General features: G+C 38.9%; 1 protein-coding gene across 2 annotated transcripts in view; it reads left to right on the top strand.

Moving 5' to 3' along the window:
* Positions 1 to 328: 328 nt before the first annotated feature.
* GLRB (glycine receptor beta) overlaps positions 329 to 15,875 on the top strand; it is a 94,339-nt gene continuing 78,792 nt past the window's right edge. The window contains exons 1-2 of one of the 2 annotated variants that reach the window (XM_043902283.1): positions 329 to 466; positions 2,161 to 2,311. In XM_043902283.1, the coding sequence (XP_043758218.1) occupies positions 2,190 to 2,311 (122 nt within the window). In that variant the 5' untranslated portion in view covers positions 329 to 466; positions 2,161 to 2,189. Of the gene's footprint in view, positions 467 to 503; positions 610 to 2,160; positions 2,312 to 15,875 lie in introns of those variants that run through there. The other variant, XM_043902284.1, reaches the window with a different exon arrangement.

The raw sequence follows: 15,875 nt of genomic DNA on the forward strand, positions 1-15,875 counted from the left end.
TTGATTGTTGCTAGTGGTAAAAAATAGACTCTAACGGATTCCAGCTCCTTGAAAGGTTTTTCCTTTCGAACGAACCCAGCTGTCCCCCGCGCCCTGTCCCCATCGGGGACCCCCCCGTTCCCCATCTTCTTTAGCCCCTGGTGGGGACTGCATTCCTCCACTCAGAGGCCGGAAGGGGACACGCGCGCAGCCAGGACACCTCTGCAGTCCCGCCCGGCCCACCTCCGGCCACGCTCCGGCTGTGCCGCGGGCCCCGCAGCGCCCAGACCGCACCGGCGCGGACACCACGGCGCAGGCTCCTCGGCCGGAGCAGGCGCGTCAGCCCATCGCGGGAACGCGGGGACGGGGGCGCGAGGACGGGGACGCGGGGACGGGGACGCGGCCGCTCCCCCCAGCCCCGGCCCCCCCGCACCGGCGCGTCCGGCGGAGCGCGCGTCCTCCCGGGGCTGCGGGAGGGGCGCCTCAGGTAAGTCGGCTCCGGGAGAGGGGGCGGCGCGGGGGTCCAGGGATGCGCACCTTTGCGGCAAGGCCTGGCGGGGGCACCGGGCATTGCGGCGGCGGCGGCGCGAGGAGGACGAAGAGAAGGAGGAGGCGAGCGCATCCCTGCGGGTCAGCGGTGTGGGTGTGCTCGGCTGGAGGGATGCGGGCAGCGGAGGATCAGAGGCGCAGTTGGCGTCCTTTGGTCTGCAGGGGTCCCTCGGTCCCTGCAGCCAGCCCCTTCGGAAGGTGGGAGGTGGATAGAGAGAGACAGGGTGGAATTTCTCTACCCTCAGACCTCCAGGAGGGCCTTGGGGCTCCTGGGGCTGAGTGGGCAAAGATGTGGGCACTGTACCTGCGGCCTTGGGCAAAGGTGTCTGCACCAGACGTCCCCCTGGGCTGGGGCGTCGGGGGAGGGGGAGAAGTCTAGTGTTGCCAGTTGGCTGAGGGCAGCTGTGGGCCTGATAAGTCCCCTCTGTCGTGTCTTTAGGAGAAAGACCAGGGAGGAAGCCCTTACTGCTTGCCTAAGGACTGTGAAGAATAAATGTGGTAAAATAAGAGTTCCTAGGAAGAAGATAGGTGGAAAACACGCCACAGGAGAAGCAAAATTATGAGGAGTTGGGAATCAAGTTAATGTTGAGAAACAGGCCAGTCTCATACTCTGCAGGCAACAAGGAAGATGAAACAATTTATGGTTTGGGAATGAAGGATGCGGAAGAAATTTAAATAGTCCAGTGTTTAAAAGATGCTTCAAGTTTTTGTTGTTGCATCAGATAGGCAAGAATGTAATTCTCTTGGAGCATGAAAAATGTTGTTAAAATATGGCTAAGAAGATTATTTGGAGGAATCTGACTATATTTGCTAATTTATTTCTTGCAATGTTGCCTAGAATTTCTAGTCAGAAATCATCTATTGAATGATAAATGTTAGTACCATCTGAGTAGGAAAGGAGAACGCTGACTTAAAATATTATGCACTTTCCTTTTTTGGGTAAAAGATAACTTGCAAATTTAATGTATATAAATAAAGACCATGAATTTAGAGGGTGAAACTTTGATACAATTTTTTTCCTTTATTTCTATCAGTCCTTTAATAATTAGAATTAACTTTTTCCTTGAAAATAGTTTATATTGTTTTTGAAAAAAATATACATACAAAAGTCAAAGAACAGAAGAAATTTAAAAAATAAAACATAAATTTAAATGTACTAACACAATCTTAACACCTTGTAAACATCTTTCCAGTTATCTTTCTAAGCATGTATTGATACACTGTAATTCAGTATCAATTTACAATTTTATAATTTTACACACTTACTTTTTACTCCTCATGGAGGTCTTATTTTCTATGAAGTATTTTTTAAACTAACTTTTACTATGAAACCATCACAGAACATCACAAAATATATAGTAAAGTGCAATTACAGAGATGCAATTTACAGAGTTTTTCTTTCAAGGAAGAGAAAGAAGAATGGAAAATTTTGCCAAGTATAATATATTTAGTAAGCTTAAAATATGACAAAGTCTTCATGTTTGTGCATGTATGGAAGACAGATGTTTGCCAGGAGTAGTGAGAATATGATGTACAAGCGCCCTGTCCATGAGTAATAGTCATGATCCTTAAAGAGTCATGTAATTGTCATTTGTCTCATGAAAGTAAATATCTTCTTGTTCTTTCTTGTAGATCCATCTTCTGAAATTTAAATTTTCAAGATGAAGTTTTTATTGGCAGTGGCCTTTTTTATTTTAATTTTCTTGTGTATTGAAGAAGCCTACTCAAAAGAAAAGTCTTCAAAGAAAGGGAAGGGGAAAAAGAAGCAGTACCTATGTCCATCGTATGTCCTTCATGTCTTATATTCTTATACAGAGAGATGTTATTGCATTTTTATCAGACTAAAGTGGTTTATTGAAACACATGTCATCAGGACTATCCCAATCAGAATATGTACCCATTTGTTTCATAGGTAGAAAGTGACGAGTGAAGAAGGCTTTAGTATGTGCAAGCTAATTCTCAGCTTTCAGGTGAAAATAGTAGAGTTTTATCAAGCTTTGTTCATGCCCTGGACTTACATAATTTTATACATCTTTTATAAAAGTCATAAAAAAAGTTATTTCTTTCTTACCCTGAATTCTTTGGATACTGAGATTCTGTATTTTGAGCAAGTACCAGTTCCGAAAGTTGACGTTTTAGAAACCACTCCTAAAAATGAATATTCATTAAAAAATCAGATAGCTGGACTATAATTTTAAGGTCTGTTTAATTCATATTAATGCGTGGCAGAAGAAAATTCACATGGTAGATCAGTTTTCCATTTCAGTGTATTTTTTTGGTAAAAGATATATATTAGGAAATAAAGATATTTCTCAGAAAATGTCATTAACTTTTAAGTTACTTGTAAAAAAAATCTAAGTCCAATTCCCACTCCCTCCCCACTCAGAAAAAAACCAGCAAGGTTTGTGGTTTGGACTCCATTTTGTAAAATAAAGAGTTAATATTACTGGAGAATAATAGTATATAAATAAATAACCTTCACAAAATATGTGCTTTTAGGTAGTAATGTTACAATGTATGCAGTTATCTGGAATAAAAATTAATTTGCTGATACTGGCTATTTTTACATTAAGATTTCTTAAGTGCCATATTGATCTGGGGTAACATTATTCCAGCATCATCATTATTTAAATATAGACTATATAGTTTCATAGGTATTCCATAAAAATTTTTAAGGTACATTTTGGGAAGTGTATTTTTTAAAGAAAAGATATTAGAGTTTGTATTCAGGGTGGATGTTTGTATGAATATGTGAGACAGAAGTTCTGGGGCTGGTATGGTGACCCACATGAAGCCTTGTCGTGCATAAATCTCCCTGTTAAGCAATACCTCCTGGTTTACAACTATAACGGTTCTGCTTATTCCAGTCTACACAGTCTGATGTCAGGCTGGGTTCTGGGTGTGAGAGGACGGCCCCATCTGCTTGGCTGAGTGTGACCTCCTGCCTCTGTCACTCATCTTCACTGATACAGTTTTTGTGCAACAGCTGGGAGATGAGCATTTTAGGGAACTGGACATGGTCAGGCCTTACTCTTCCCAAGCAAAAGGACACCTTGTCTTGTTTTGGATCTTGTTTATATTAACCTTTTATTTGATAAATCATAGCATATTGACATGAACTGTTGCATTTGTTTTATAGTCCTGGTGATTCTGTTTATGCAGTCAAGCCATCTGTGATCACGGAGGAAGCTGATAGGAATCCTGTCTCCCTGCCCCTCCCCAACCCAGGCCACCCATCAAATGTCATGAACCAGAATTCTGAATATGGCAACTGCAAGCCTTATAACTATTGTGTATCTTATAAGATCTTTTAGAGGGCATCCTGAACGCATAGGTGGTAAAGAATCTGCCTGCAATGAAGGAGACCCTGTTTGATTCCTGGGTCGGGAAGATCCCCTGGAGAAGGGAATGGCTACCCACTCCAGTATTCTGGCCTGGAGAATCCCATGGACAGAGGAGCCTGGCGGGCTGCAATTCATGGGGTTGCAAAGAGTCGGACACAATTGAACAACTTTCACACTTACCCCTTCCCAGAATTACTCTATTGCCTAGGGCTTCCCTGGTGGCTCAGATGGTAAAGAATTTGCCTGCGGTACAGGAGACCCAGGTTCGGTCTCTGGGTTGGGAAGATCTCCTGGAAAAGGGAATGGCTACCCACTCCAGTATTCTTCCTGGAGAATTCCATGGATAGGGCAGCCTGGCGGGCTACAGTCCTTAGGGTTGCAGAGTTGGACAAGACTGAAGGACTGAACACACACACATAAACTGACTGTATATGCTTAGGGTGTATGCTTCTACAGTTAAGACAGATTTCTAAAGTTAAATCTGATAGATAAAGAGTGAAACGCTGAAGGTTCTCTTTGGCACATATAGTAATCTCTAAGTGGAAGGCCCAATATATACCTGGTGAGCCCGTATCACAGTATTTTAGATATGTTGAGAAATCTATCTCAACCACAGTAGGCGGTCAAATTTTGATTATATTGCTTACTTTTGTGTAATAATAACGAGACTAAATAAAGCTTTATTAACAGCTGCCATAGCGATGCTACCCCAAATCCATCTTATTAAAAAGTAGGTGTACTTTGGAGAATTAGATTGATATAGTTTTTCTTTGAGCATTTTATAAAGAATTTTGATTTTAAGTGATCACTAAACCTCTGAAGACTAAGGTTTTTTTTCTGGCTATTATTGGATCCACTATGTTAAATTTCTTTGAACATTCAGATTGGGAATCTCAGTTATAATAATGGGCTGATAAAGACTATGCAAGTTATTTGTATCTCATATCGTTCAGTTTGCCCATCTTGTATAAGTTGATCAAGCATTAATTATCTTGACTAAGAGGAGTATTTGAGATCACAAAACCAAAAAGTTAAGTGGACTACTGTATACTCTTCAATATGGTGAAATTTGCCCAGTGATATTTTGATTTATTTAAACTTTTGGGGGATATAGTTGAGTAATGGAGTTGGATGGATATATGCAGTTAATGTGTTATGTACGTTTGTAGCAAACATGAGCAAACACTTCCTATTTTACTCTTCTAACATTTCCCTCCAAAGATTAGAAATAAGGGGGAAAATGTTTTTAAATGTAGAAAAAATAAAGAACTTAGGGCCCTTCATATTCTAGGTCAGCTTGAAGCTTGAATTTATGATAAACTTCTCGTGGCTTTTTATTATTTTTTTAACCTAGATTGTTTTGAGAAGCTTGACAATCATAAATTTATGCCATTATTCATTTTTTTACGGTAGGTAATGAAAGCAGCAGTACCAGGTTGACCAACTACCTAATGAATTTGAGTTAAAAATTTTCAGAAATTCAGTATCTATTAATAAATATAAAATAAAATTAGAAAATGTGTTTTAGATTAAGTCCTTGGACACTGTTTAGCTTTCTCTTTTACAGGTTGAATTTTACACAGATCTTAATCTCTTGGTCTTCTTATTTCCTATACATTCTGCCTCACTGGTTGTGTCCAAATCTCTGACTAACTCCATCCATTCACTATTAACTCCTCAGGCTCTGATTTGAGCTCAGACCTCTCTTAGCTCATGCCATACTCATACATCCAACTTTTCTATTAGTACCTGGTTATCCCGGATTGATCTTAAAACTCAATTTAAAGTGATAAAAACCAAGTATTGAAACTCTCCTCACCCTCTCCCAAAGTGATGTTTCCATTTGCATTCTTTTCCATCCAAACTCAGATCCTTAAGATTTCCTGGGACCCTCTGTCTACCTTAGGTCCTCAAATCCAGTCGTCACCCAGACTCCAAGGTCAGAGTCTGCACAATGTTAGGAGCCTGTCAGTCACTCCCACCCCTATCATGACCCTGATTTCTCTCCTCCTCTCACGTGTTTGCCTGTATTAATCTCCTTGCTTCTTGTCCTCCATCAATTCCTACCCCGCATCAATCTTGGAGTGTATTTTCTTCAGTCTGCTCAAGTCATTCTAATGCTTAGAGCCCTTTTAGGGATCCCATAGCCTTCTGGAGAAGGTTCTCATTTCTTGGCACAGAACTCCTGCTGAACTGGCCTCTGACTCCCCCAGCTCTATCTCCCCATCCAGCCTACACCCGTACTCAAGTCTCATACACACTTGATGTTTCAGACCTCTGAAACGTTCTTCCATTTTGCTAAAGTGCCAGAGGTTTCCTTCTTTCATTGACTTCTGTCTCAGTGTTCTTATTCAAGTCCACAGCTGCAAATATTACATTTTCACTGTTGACTTCTACATCTGTATGTCCAGCCCAGATATGTCTAGAGAGCGCCACACCCACACATCCAACATTTCGATCTGACTGTTCTATAATGACCTCAAACTCAATTCAACACAAACCTTGCTGTCTGCTCTGGGAAACCTTTCCTAAGCCTAACAATCTGATTGCTATAATCACACTCTGTTCCTTTGTGGTTGCCTAATTGCCTGTCCCATTTATAAGGCTATCTGATGATATCACCTGTAATTGCCTGCTTTGCCCACTAGACTGTAAGCTCCTTGAGGGCAGCATCTTACTGACTTGGTCACGAGAGATCAACATAATGCCAGGTACAAAATGTACATGGAACAACATTTGTTTAAAAAATGAATACAAACATCAGATCTTTGAATGACTTATGTCATTGTATCTAGATTTTGTTATAGTGCTGGAAAATAATTTATAGATCTCTGTGGACAGTATTTAGACATATAGTCTGAGTATAGGGAAAATTAGTTAACAGCTAGGTAGCTAGTACAACGTTTCAACCTGCATGGTGTTTCCTGATGAAAGTTTGGCCTTGTCATGTTAAACATCTTACCAATGACTAAAATAAGATTGTACAAAGGAAACACTCAAATGAAATAGATGGTGGATACGTGAGATAGAATTAGGATCCAATATGGTCTTGAACAGCCAGAGTGAGGGGCTGAATCTAACAAAATTGAAGTATAAACTGCACTTTGTTTCAGAAAACATGTGTCCAAGTATATAGAATGGGGAAAGCATAGCTTGGTAGAGAGCAAATGGAAAAAAATGTTAGATACTATTAATATTGTTTAAAAAAAAAAGAAAGTGAAAGTTGCTCTGTTGTGTCTGACTCTTTGTGACCCTATGGACTGCAAGGCCAGAATACTGGAGTGGATAGCTGTTCCCTTCTCCAGGGGATCTTCCTGACTCTGGAATTGAACCAGACTCTCCTGCATTGCAGGTAAATTCTTTCCCATTTGAGCTACCAGGGAAGCCCTATTTATAATATATTAATATTATAACCAGTATATTAACATTGTAACCATGATACAGATGAAGCATTATGTAACATAATATAGTATAATAGAGTAGAATAGTATATTAGAATATACATGATACAGATAAGTAACTATATACTTTATCTTTCCATATCTTTCTCAGCTATATATAACTGTATTTAGTTACTTAAGAAAGAAATCAGTGTTAATATTTTACTAATTCTGTGAAACATATTACTTCACTTAAAAGAATTCAGTTATTTAGAGCAAGTTTTACAGAGATTTCTGTACTGTGCTAGTTGGTACTTTCAGGGGAGAGAAATAAGAATAGTTGAGGTAATTACCATAATGTCATATTTGGAAGAGCTAAAAGAACTGAGATATTTGACAGTTGTCTTCAGTTTTTTGAAAAATTGTGATTTAGATGAGAAAGTCTTTGCTGCTTGGCACCGATAGTTAAAACAAGGACTAATGAGTAGAAGACACGAGGAGAGATATTTTTGGCTCCGAATCACGAAGAATTTTCTAATAGCAGTCTGCCAGATATAATTGCCTAGGCAGGGAGATAGTGGAGTTCCCAGTCACTCCAAGCACTCAGCCATGGGGGATAATTGCTTGGCGGCCTATTTTGTAGCAAGTTTGAGCATTGAATAAGTGGTTAGGCCAGATGGCAGTATTTATGGACATTTCAGTTTGTGAAATTTTAAAGATTCTTTGATTCTAATATATTATATGTGATGATAGCCTTATGACTATCTAATAGTAGAATGATACAGAATCATCTTTTAAAAATTTTATCTCCATCCAGACTTAAATAGATCAGCTGCTATTTTTGGTGCATTGTCTTGGAAAGCTCTACCATATGAAATAAATATATCTTGGTCTAATAATAAGGGCTTAACAACTTTCAGTGGTAGCATTTCTTCTTGAAATGTCATGAGTAATCAGATTTTTTTTTTTAGTATCTTTTAAAACCACACAATCTTCTCTTTTCTGGAATAAATGTGTTAAACTACTATTAATTTCAAGAAATAGTGATTGAAAGATGACAAATATAAATTATCTAATGAATGCCTGCCATAATTGAAAAGAAGGAGGCATAGATTTATAGATTTGTATTTATATCTCTATTGTATATGAAACCAGAACTTTCTAAAATATACCTTCTGAATTCTTGATTGAATAAGCAAAAACAAAACAAAATAGAACTATCACAACCAAAACCAAAACATGATTTGTTGTGTTTATTTGTGCTCATGGCAGACATAATAACACTTTGTAATACTGAATTTGGCCAGATCATAACCTCTTGGTACATACTACCTTTTTTGGCATCACTGAGTTAGGGAACCTTCTACTGTTCATGAAGGACTGTTTGAATTTCACCTACTCGCTCACAATAGGTGTAACTAATATGCTTGCAAGCTACATTTGAAATCTCCTTTCTCGGGCTTCCCTGGTAGCTTGGTTGATAAAGAATCCACCTGCAGTGCAGGCGACCCTGGTTTGATTCCTGGGTCTGGAAGATCCTCTGGAGAAGGGATAGGCTACCGACTCCAGTATTGTTGGGTTTCCCTTGTGGCTCAGCTGGTAAAGAACCCGCCTGTGGTGTAGGAGACCTGCGTTCGATCCCTGAGTTGGGAAGATCCCCTGGAGAAGGGAAAGGCTACCCACTCCAGTATTCTGGCCTGGAGAATTCCATGGACTGTATAGTCTATGGGATCACAAAGAGTTGGACACAACTGAACGACTTTCACTTCTCCCATTTTGGGCCTGTGCTTCGATCTTAGGTGTGAAGAAGCGATATAAGAAGCCCTTAATTGATACTTGATGTGGGCTGCTGTTATTTCTGAGCGTGTGGTCGTGTTTGCATGTATTTATTTTATCTTCTTAATGATCTTTCTGTCAAACTGTTGGTGCATGCATGCTTAGTCATCTACTCTTTGCAAATCTATGGACTGTAGCCCACTAGGCTCCTCTGTCCTTGGGATTCTCCAGGCAAGAATAATGGAGTGGGTTACCATTTCCTCCTCCAGGGGATCTTCCTGACCTAGGGGTTGAACCCATATCTCCTATGTCTCCTACATTAGCAGGCAGATTATTTACCACTGAGCCACCTGGGAAGCCCTCAAACTGTTGGCACTGTAGCTTTAAGATCATGGCATAAAGATTTATGGTTCTCTCTGTGTGTAATGGGAAACAATATGACTTTTTTTTTTTTACTAGTTCACAATCTGAGAAAGTTGTGTGTGTATAAATGTGTTCGAGAATTTTTTTGTCTCCTTGAGAGAGCTATCGTACCATTTAATGATAGCATCTGTGTACATCCGTTCTGTGTAGTAAGGAGGGTTGGGTTATTGTGAATAATTAAAGCCATCATGTGTTTTCTAAATAATGTTAGCCATTTTCTTCCTATTCTGATTTTCTTGCCTACTATTCATTAATAGTAATTAATTCTATTAATAAAATGGGTTGATTTTTGTTTAGTTCCATTTTATAACTACCTAATAGGAATGTTCAAGATAAATACATTGGCAAGAAAAATGAAATGCTGATTTATAAAGAATACGGAGAGCCTGTACAATGGATGCAATTGAAAATTGCCTATATTATTATCACTGTAACGAAGTAGAACAAATTTTCATCGATGGGCAGTTATGTGTTTTCTTACTTGCTATTGAGCAGTTCTAATTTAATGGCGTGCTATTATTTTGCAGTCAGTTGAGTTAATGATCTTCCTTTTACAAATAATTCCCTAGGTTTTAAAATGAGCTTCTTCATTATTTTAGTTATTTGGGCATGAAACTTAAATGGAACCTATTTTCTCTTAAAGTGATCTCCTATATCTGTCCTATTCATTGCATCTGTGCTTACCATCATGTTCAACATATCTGATGCAATCGCTTTGTACTTATTTACTGTATTTTTCTCTGCTCATTATTATTCACCTTATATATTGTTTCCATTTTCATCTTGTTAATCTTATGTTCCAGACCCACAATGTTGTCTTATTCCTTCATGGATCCAGGGCAGACTCTTCACTATGACTTTCAGAGGCCTCTCTGATTTACAGGCAGAACTTAGTATAAAACTACTTTCTTATCTCAGAAAGGCCAGTCTGTCGTTATGCCAGTCTGCCACTTATGCTTAGACAGGCTTTTGGTTAGGATGACAACTTCCTGCTTAATCTATGCAGTCCTTCCAGGCACATCTCAGATATTAGCTTGCTTTATGAAATTAAAAAAATTATTTTATATTGGAGTATAGTTGATTAACAATGTTGTGTTAGTTTTAGGTGTACAACAAAGTGACTTAGACATATGCATGTGTATGTATTGGGTCTTCTGCATTGTAGGCAGATGCTTTTATTGTCTGAACCACCAGGAAAGTCATGTATGTATATATATATATATATATATATATATATATATACACACATATATATCATATATTCCTTTTCAAATTATTTTCCCATTTAGATTGCTACAGAATATTGAGTATACTTCTCTGTGCTATACATGAGGTCCTTGTTTATTTTATATATAGTTGTATTTGTTAATATCAAACTCCCAATTTATCTCTCCTCCTACCTTACCCCTGGGTAACCATGTTTGTTTTCTATGTCTATGAGTGAGTGTCTGTTTTGTAAATAAGTTCATCATATTACCTTGCCTTATGAAACTTGTAAAATGATTAGAAATTTCCATTGAGAAAAATATTAATACAAATTAATAGCATGCTGAGGTTGTTAATAAATTGAGTTCTTGGACCTTGATAGAAATATAGTGTTTAGATAGAAAAGTGTGTTAATTTCCTGGTGTGTATATCATAACTGGAAACTTGTGTGGAATTCTGGCTGTTTATGAGGGTTGGATTTACATGAGAATTTCTTCCAAGAATCATGATCAGGGTTTGCTGGAACATGAAAGTCTGTGGTTTGGTCGATTGTACTCTGAGTTGTTTTCTTTAAGAATAGATGAGGAGTTTGTATTTAGACCTCAAGTTACAGAACCAGACCAAAGAGAGAAGCATAGAAGAAGACATTTCAATTTTATAGTTTACAGTTTAGGATATAACTATCCAAAGGAAAAATGAATTTCCTTGGGAGGTTCTTTGTCACCAGAGTGATGAACATGCTTGGCTAGGGACCACACCCAGACCAAGCATCACTGGGAAGTTTGATTAGACTTTATGATTAAAACCGAAATTAAACTTCTTGATCTCTTAGAATCCTTTTTGTTCATCTTGTATGTTTTGACACTTGATTAGATTTAATATTATTACTCTTTCTATGATACCTTTTATTTTCTGATTGAAATGTTTATATTATATTAACTCTTTAGCTAAATTACAAATACTTGAGATGGTGCACTCTCTCCACTTTCATTATAGTATATACACTTTTCACTTAGTGTAAATGAAGCTCTTATGTAAAGAATTTTGATTTAGGCAGAATATATATATAGAAATATATATATACTTTATGAAATACATATATACTTTATGAAAGTATATGTGTATATATAAATACAGTTCCTCTATATAGTTTCATATATAAAATATAGATATGAATATGAAACTATATATATAGTTTCATATGAAATTTTATATATATATATAGTTTCATATTCTGCGTACTTCAGAGTTCTTTGTATTTGAGCTCTGTTTGTATTAATACTTAATCAAATGGAATCAAACAGGTGACTAAGTATATAGAAAAATCACAAATTAATCATAAATTGATTCAGTGGCTCCCTGGGGCCATATTTAGAGATCAACTTTGAACATGTGCTATTTAAAATTCCCTCTGTATTTCTGCTTAATCTTAATGGAAAAAGCACTGTAATTGGAAAGAGCACTGCTGTATCTCAGAACTGTTGCTGATAGGCTTTATAATTTTCAGTAAGTCATTTATCTTGTTCTCAATTTTCTCATTGCATGATGAAAAATTTCATCTCAGTAGTCTCCTCGTTTCATTTATTTATTCCAACTCTATCTATTATGATACAATCCAGTTTTATTTATGGTTGTTTTGGTACCTTAATATTCAGGGCTATTTTATTTTTTCATCACAATCTTTCTGTTTTCTGATTTAGAACCAGTCAAGCCTAAACAATGGAAGGAGAATATGCAAAATTCTATTTCTTAAGCAAGTTAATTACTAAGGGATATGATTGCAGATTTGATTTAGCAAAATGTAGGTATGTAACTGTCCTCCCAAATTGAAGAATGACATGTGTCCAAGGTGAATTGTCACCGTTCTTAGCTCTATAGTCCTTTACAAGTTATAATTATCAGATTGTGGAATTTGACTTACAAACTTATGTCCTGTGTTTGCTTTTTCGTTTTCTCTTGGAGGTGAATACTTTCTGTAATGCAGTAAAGGATGCTGTAGCTTTGCATAGGCCTCCTGTATTCTCCTTATGCTCCTACCTGAAAAAGGCACATCACTGCTGTTCTCCTGAGAACAGAGAACTCTTCATAAATGAGTTCCTTTGGCCCCGACATTTTATGGAAATTTACACATAGAATTCATAAAGCAAATTATTCAAATTTATGTACATACAAATAGCTCCTCTGAGAAATGATGTAAATAGGAAATTACATTTCTCAGAGCTCTGATTGGAATAATAGCAAAACACTGATTAAATCACTAATAGACTCTGTTAGAAAATGTGAAATATCTGACCTGCATTAGTCTTCCTGTGAGAAGACAGTGGTAGGAATTCATGACGATTCGGGATTCAGGGAAGTTTAGGCCTCTGAGCCTGAGAGTAACCAAATAGAATAGGCCCGCCTTTAATGAGTGGATTTGCACCCTTCTGTGCCTCACTGTTCAGCTCTGAGTTACACCATGGACCTTACGGCTGAGACATCCCCAAGGTCTTATTGCAACACTCTTTGATATCTCCCAGAAGTTCCAAATTTATTTGATTGAAACGTCTATAATATTTCTATTTCATTTTATAAATGTTGCTTGGAATCTCCGTTGGTTTGTTTTGTGTGTTGATCTCGCCTTGGCTGGGTCTTCATTGCGGGGCCTCCACATTGACTTGGCTCTTTGTGGCTTCATTGTTCTCTTTTCCTAACAGCAGTTTCAGTCCTCAATTAACACCCCTTTCAGCCTTTGCATACAGCGCGAACTTCAACTTTAAAGGAAAAAAAAAAATAGAAGTCACTGGACAGTTGCTCCCCAGACCCCTCCTTCTTCCCTCCAAAGTTGCCTGTGGCATCGTCCTTTCTCTTCTCCTTGTCTCCTGACCTAGAGGAAGAGTCTTGGATTCTATCCCCCACCCCTCTGAGACTTCTCCATCACCACACTCGTCTCTACCATGCGTCATCATCTTCTCTTCTATGGCTCCTTTTTCCAAGGGCTTAAAAATATGCTGAAGTTTTGCTACCTGAAAAAGTGTATAGTTTTTTTTTTTTTAACTTTTAATTTTTGTTTGGGCATAGCCAATTAACAGCATCATCATATTTTCAGATGAAAAGCAAAGGGACTTAGTCATACATATCCATGTGTCCATTCTCCCCCTAAACTCCCTTCCCGTCCAGGCTACCACATAACACTGAGCACAGCTCCTTGTGCTACAAAGTAGGTCCTGATTCACTATCCATTTAAAATATTAAAAGTGCTTAGTTTTTATATTCCTGTTTCATCAACGTTGTTTCTTCTCCTGTGCTCACTGTCACACTTCTTAAACTGACAGCCCACAGCAGCCTCTACTTTCTCAGCTCTGTTGTTCAGTTGCCCAGTTACATCCAACTCTTTGCGACCCCATGGACTGCAGCACGCCAGGCCTCTCTGTCCCCTCACCATCTCCTGAAGTTTGTCCAAGTTCATGTCCATTGCATCAGTGATGCCACCCAGCCATCTCATGCTCTGATGCCCTCTTCTCCTTCTGCCCTCAATCTTTCCCAGCATCAGGGTCTTTTCCAATCAGTCAGTTATTTGCATTAGGTGATCAAAATACTAGAGCTTCAGCTTTAGCATCAGTTCTTCCAATGAGTGTTCAGGGTTGATTTCCCTTAAGATTAACTGGTTTGATCTCCTTGCTGTCCAAGGGACTCTCATGACTCTTCTCCAGCACCACAGTTCGAAGGCACCAATACTTTGGCATTCTGCTTCTTTATGATTCAGCTCTCACAACTGTATGTGACCATTGGGAAGACCATAGCCTTGACTATATGGATCATTGTTGGCAGAGTAAAGTCTCTGCTTTTCAACACATTGTCTAGGTTCGTCATAGCTTTCCTGCCAAGAAGCAATCATCTTCTGATTTCATGGCTGCAGTCACCATCTGCAATAATTTTAGAAGCCAAGAAGAGGAAATCTGTCACTATGTCTACCTTTTATCTTTCTATTTGCCATGAAGTAATGGGGCCAGGCCAGACCACCTGACCTGCCTCTTGAGAAACCTGTATGCAGGTCAGGAAGCAACAGTTAGAACTGGACATGGAACAACAGTCTGGTTCCAAATAGGAAAAGGAGTATGTCAAGGCTGTATATTGTCACCCTGCTTATTTAACTTCTATGCAGAGTAGAGTACATCATGAGAAACGATGGGCTGGAAGAAGCACAAGCTGGAATCAAGATTGCTGGCAGAAATATCAATAACCTCAGATATGCAGATGACACCACCCTTATGGCAGAGAGTGAAGAGGAACTAAAAAGCCTCTTGATGAAAGTGAAAGAGGAGAGTGAAATAGTTGGCTTAAAGCTCAACATTCAGAAAATTAAGATCATGGCATCTGGTCCCATCACTTCATGGGAAATAGATGGGGAAACAGTGGAAACATTGTCAGACTTTATTTTTTTGGGCTCCAAAATCACTGCAGATGGTGATTGCAGCCATGAAATTAAAAGATGCTTACTCCTTGGAAGGAAAGTTATGACCAACATAGATGGCATATTAAAAAGCAGAGACATTACTTTGCCAACAAAGGTCTGTCTGGTCAAGGCTATTGTTTTTCCAGTGGTCATGTATGGATGTGAGAGTTGGACTGTGAGGAAAGCTGAGTGCCGAAAAATTGATGCTTTTGTACTATGGTGTTGGAGAAGACTCTTGAGAGTCCCTTGGACTTCAAGGAGATCCAAGCAGTCCATCTTAAAGGAGATCAGTCCTGGGTGTTCATTGGAAGGACTGATGCTAAAGCTGAAACTCCAATACTTTGGCCACCTCATGTGAAGAGTTGACTCATTGGAAAAGACCCTGATGCTGGGAGGGGTTGGGGGCAGGAGGAGAAGGGGACGACAGAGGATGAGATGGCTGGATGGCATCACCAACTCAATGGGCATGAGTTTGAGTAAACTCCAGGAGTTGGTGATGGACAGGGAGGCCTGACATGCTGCGATTCATGGGGTCGCAGAGAGTCGGACACGACTGAGCGACTGGACTGAACTGAACTGAACTGAATAGGGCCAGGTGCCATAATCTTAGCTTTTTTAATATTTAGTCTTAAGCCAGCTTGTTCACTGTCCTCCTTCACCCTCATCACGAGACACTTTAGGTCCTCCTCACCTTCTGCTATTAGAGTGGTATCATCTGCATATCTGAGGTTGTTGACGTTTCTCCCACCTATCTTGTTGCCAGTTTGTAACTCATCCAACGTG

Source organism: Cervus elaphus, chromosome 5 (assembly GCF_910594005.1).
Source record: "Cervus elaphus chromosome 5, mCerEla1.1, whole genome shotgun sequence".
In the NCBI taxonomy this organism is placed as follows: Eukaryota; Metazoa; Chordata; class Mammalia; order Artiodactyla; family Cervidae; genus Cervus; species Cervus elaphus.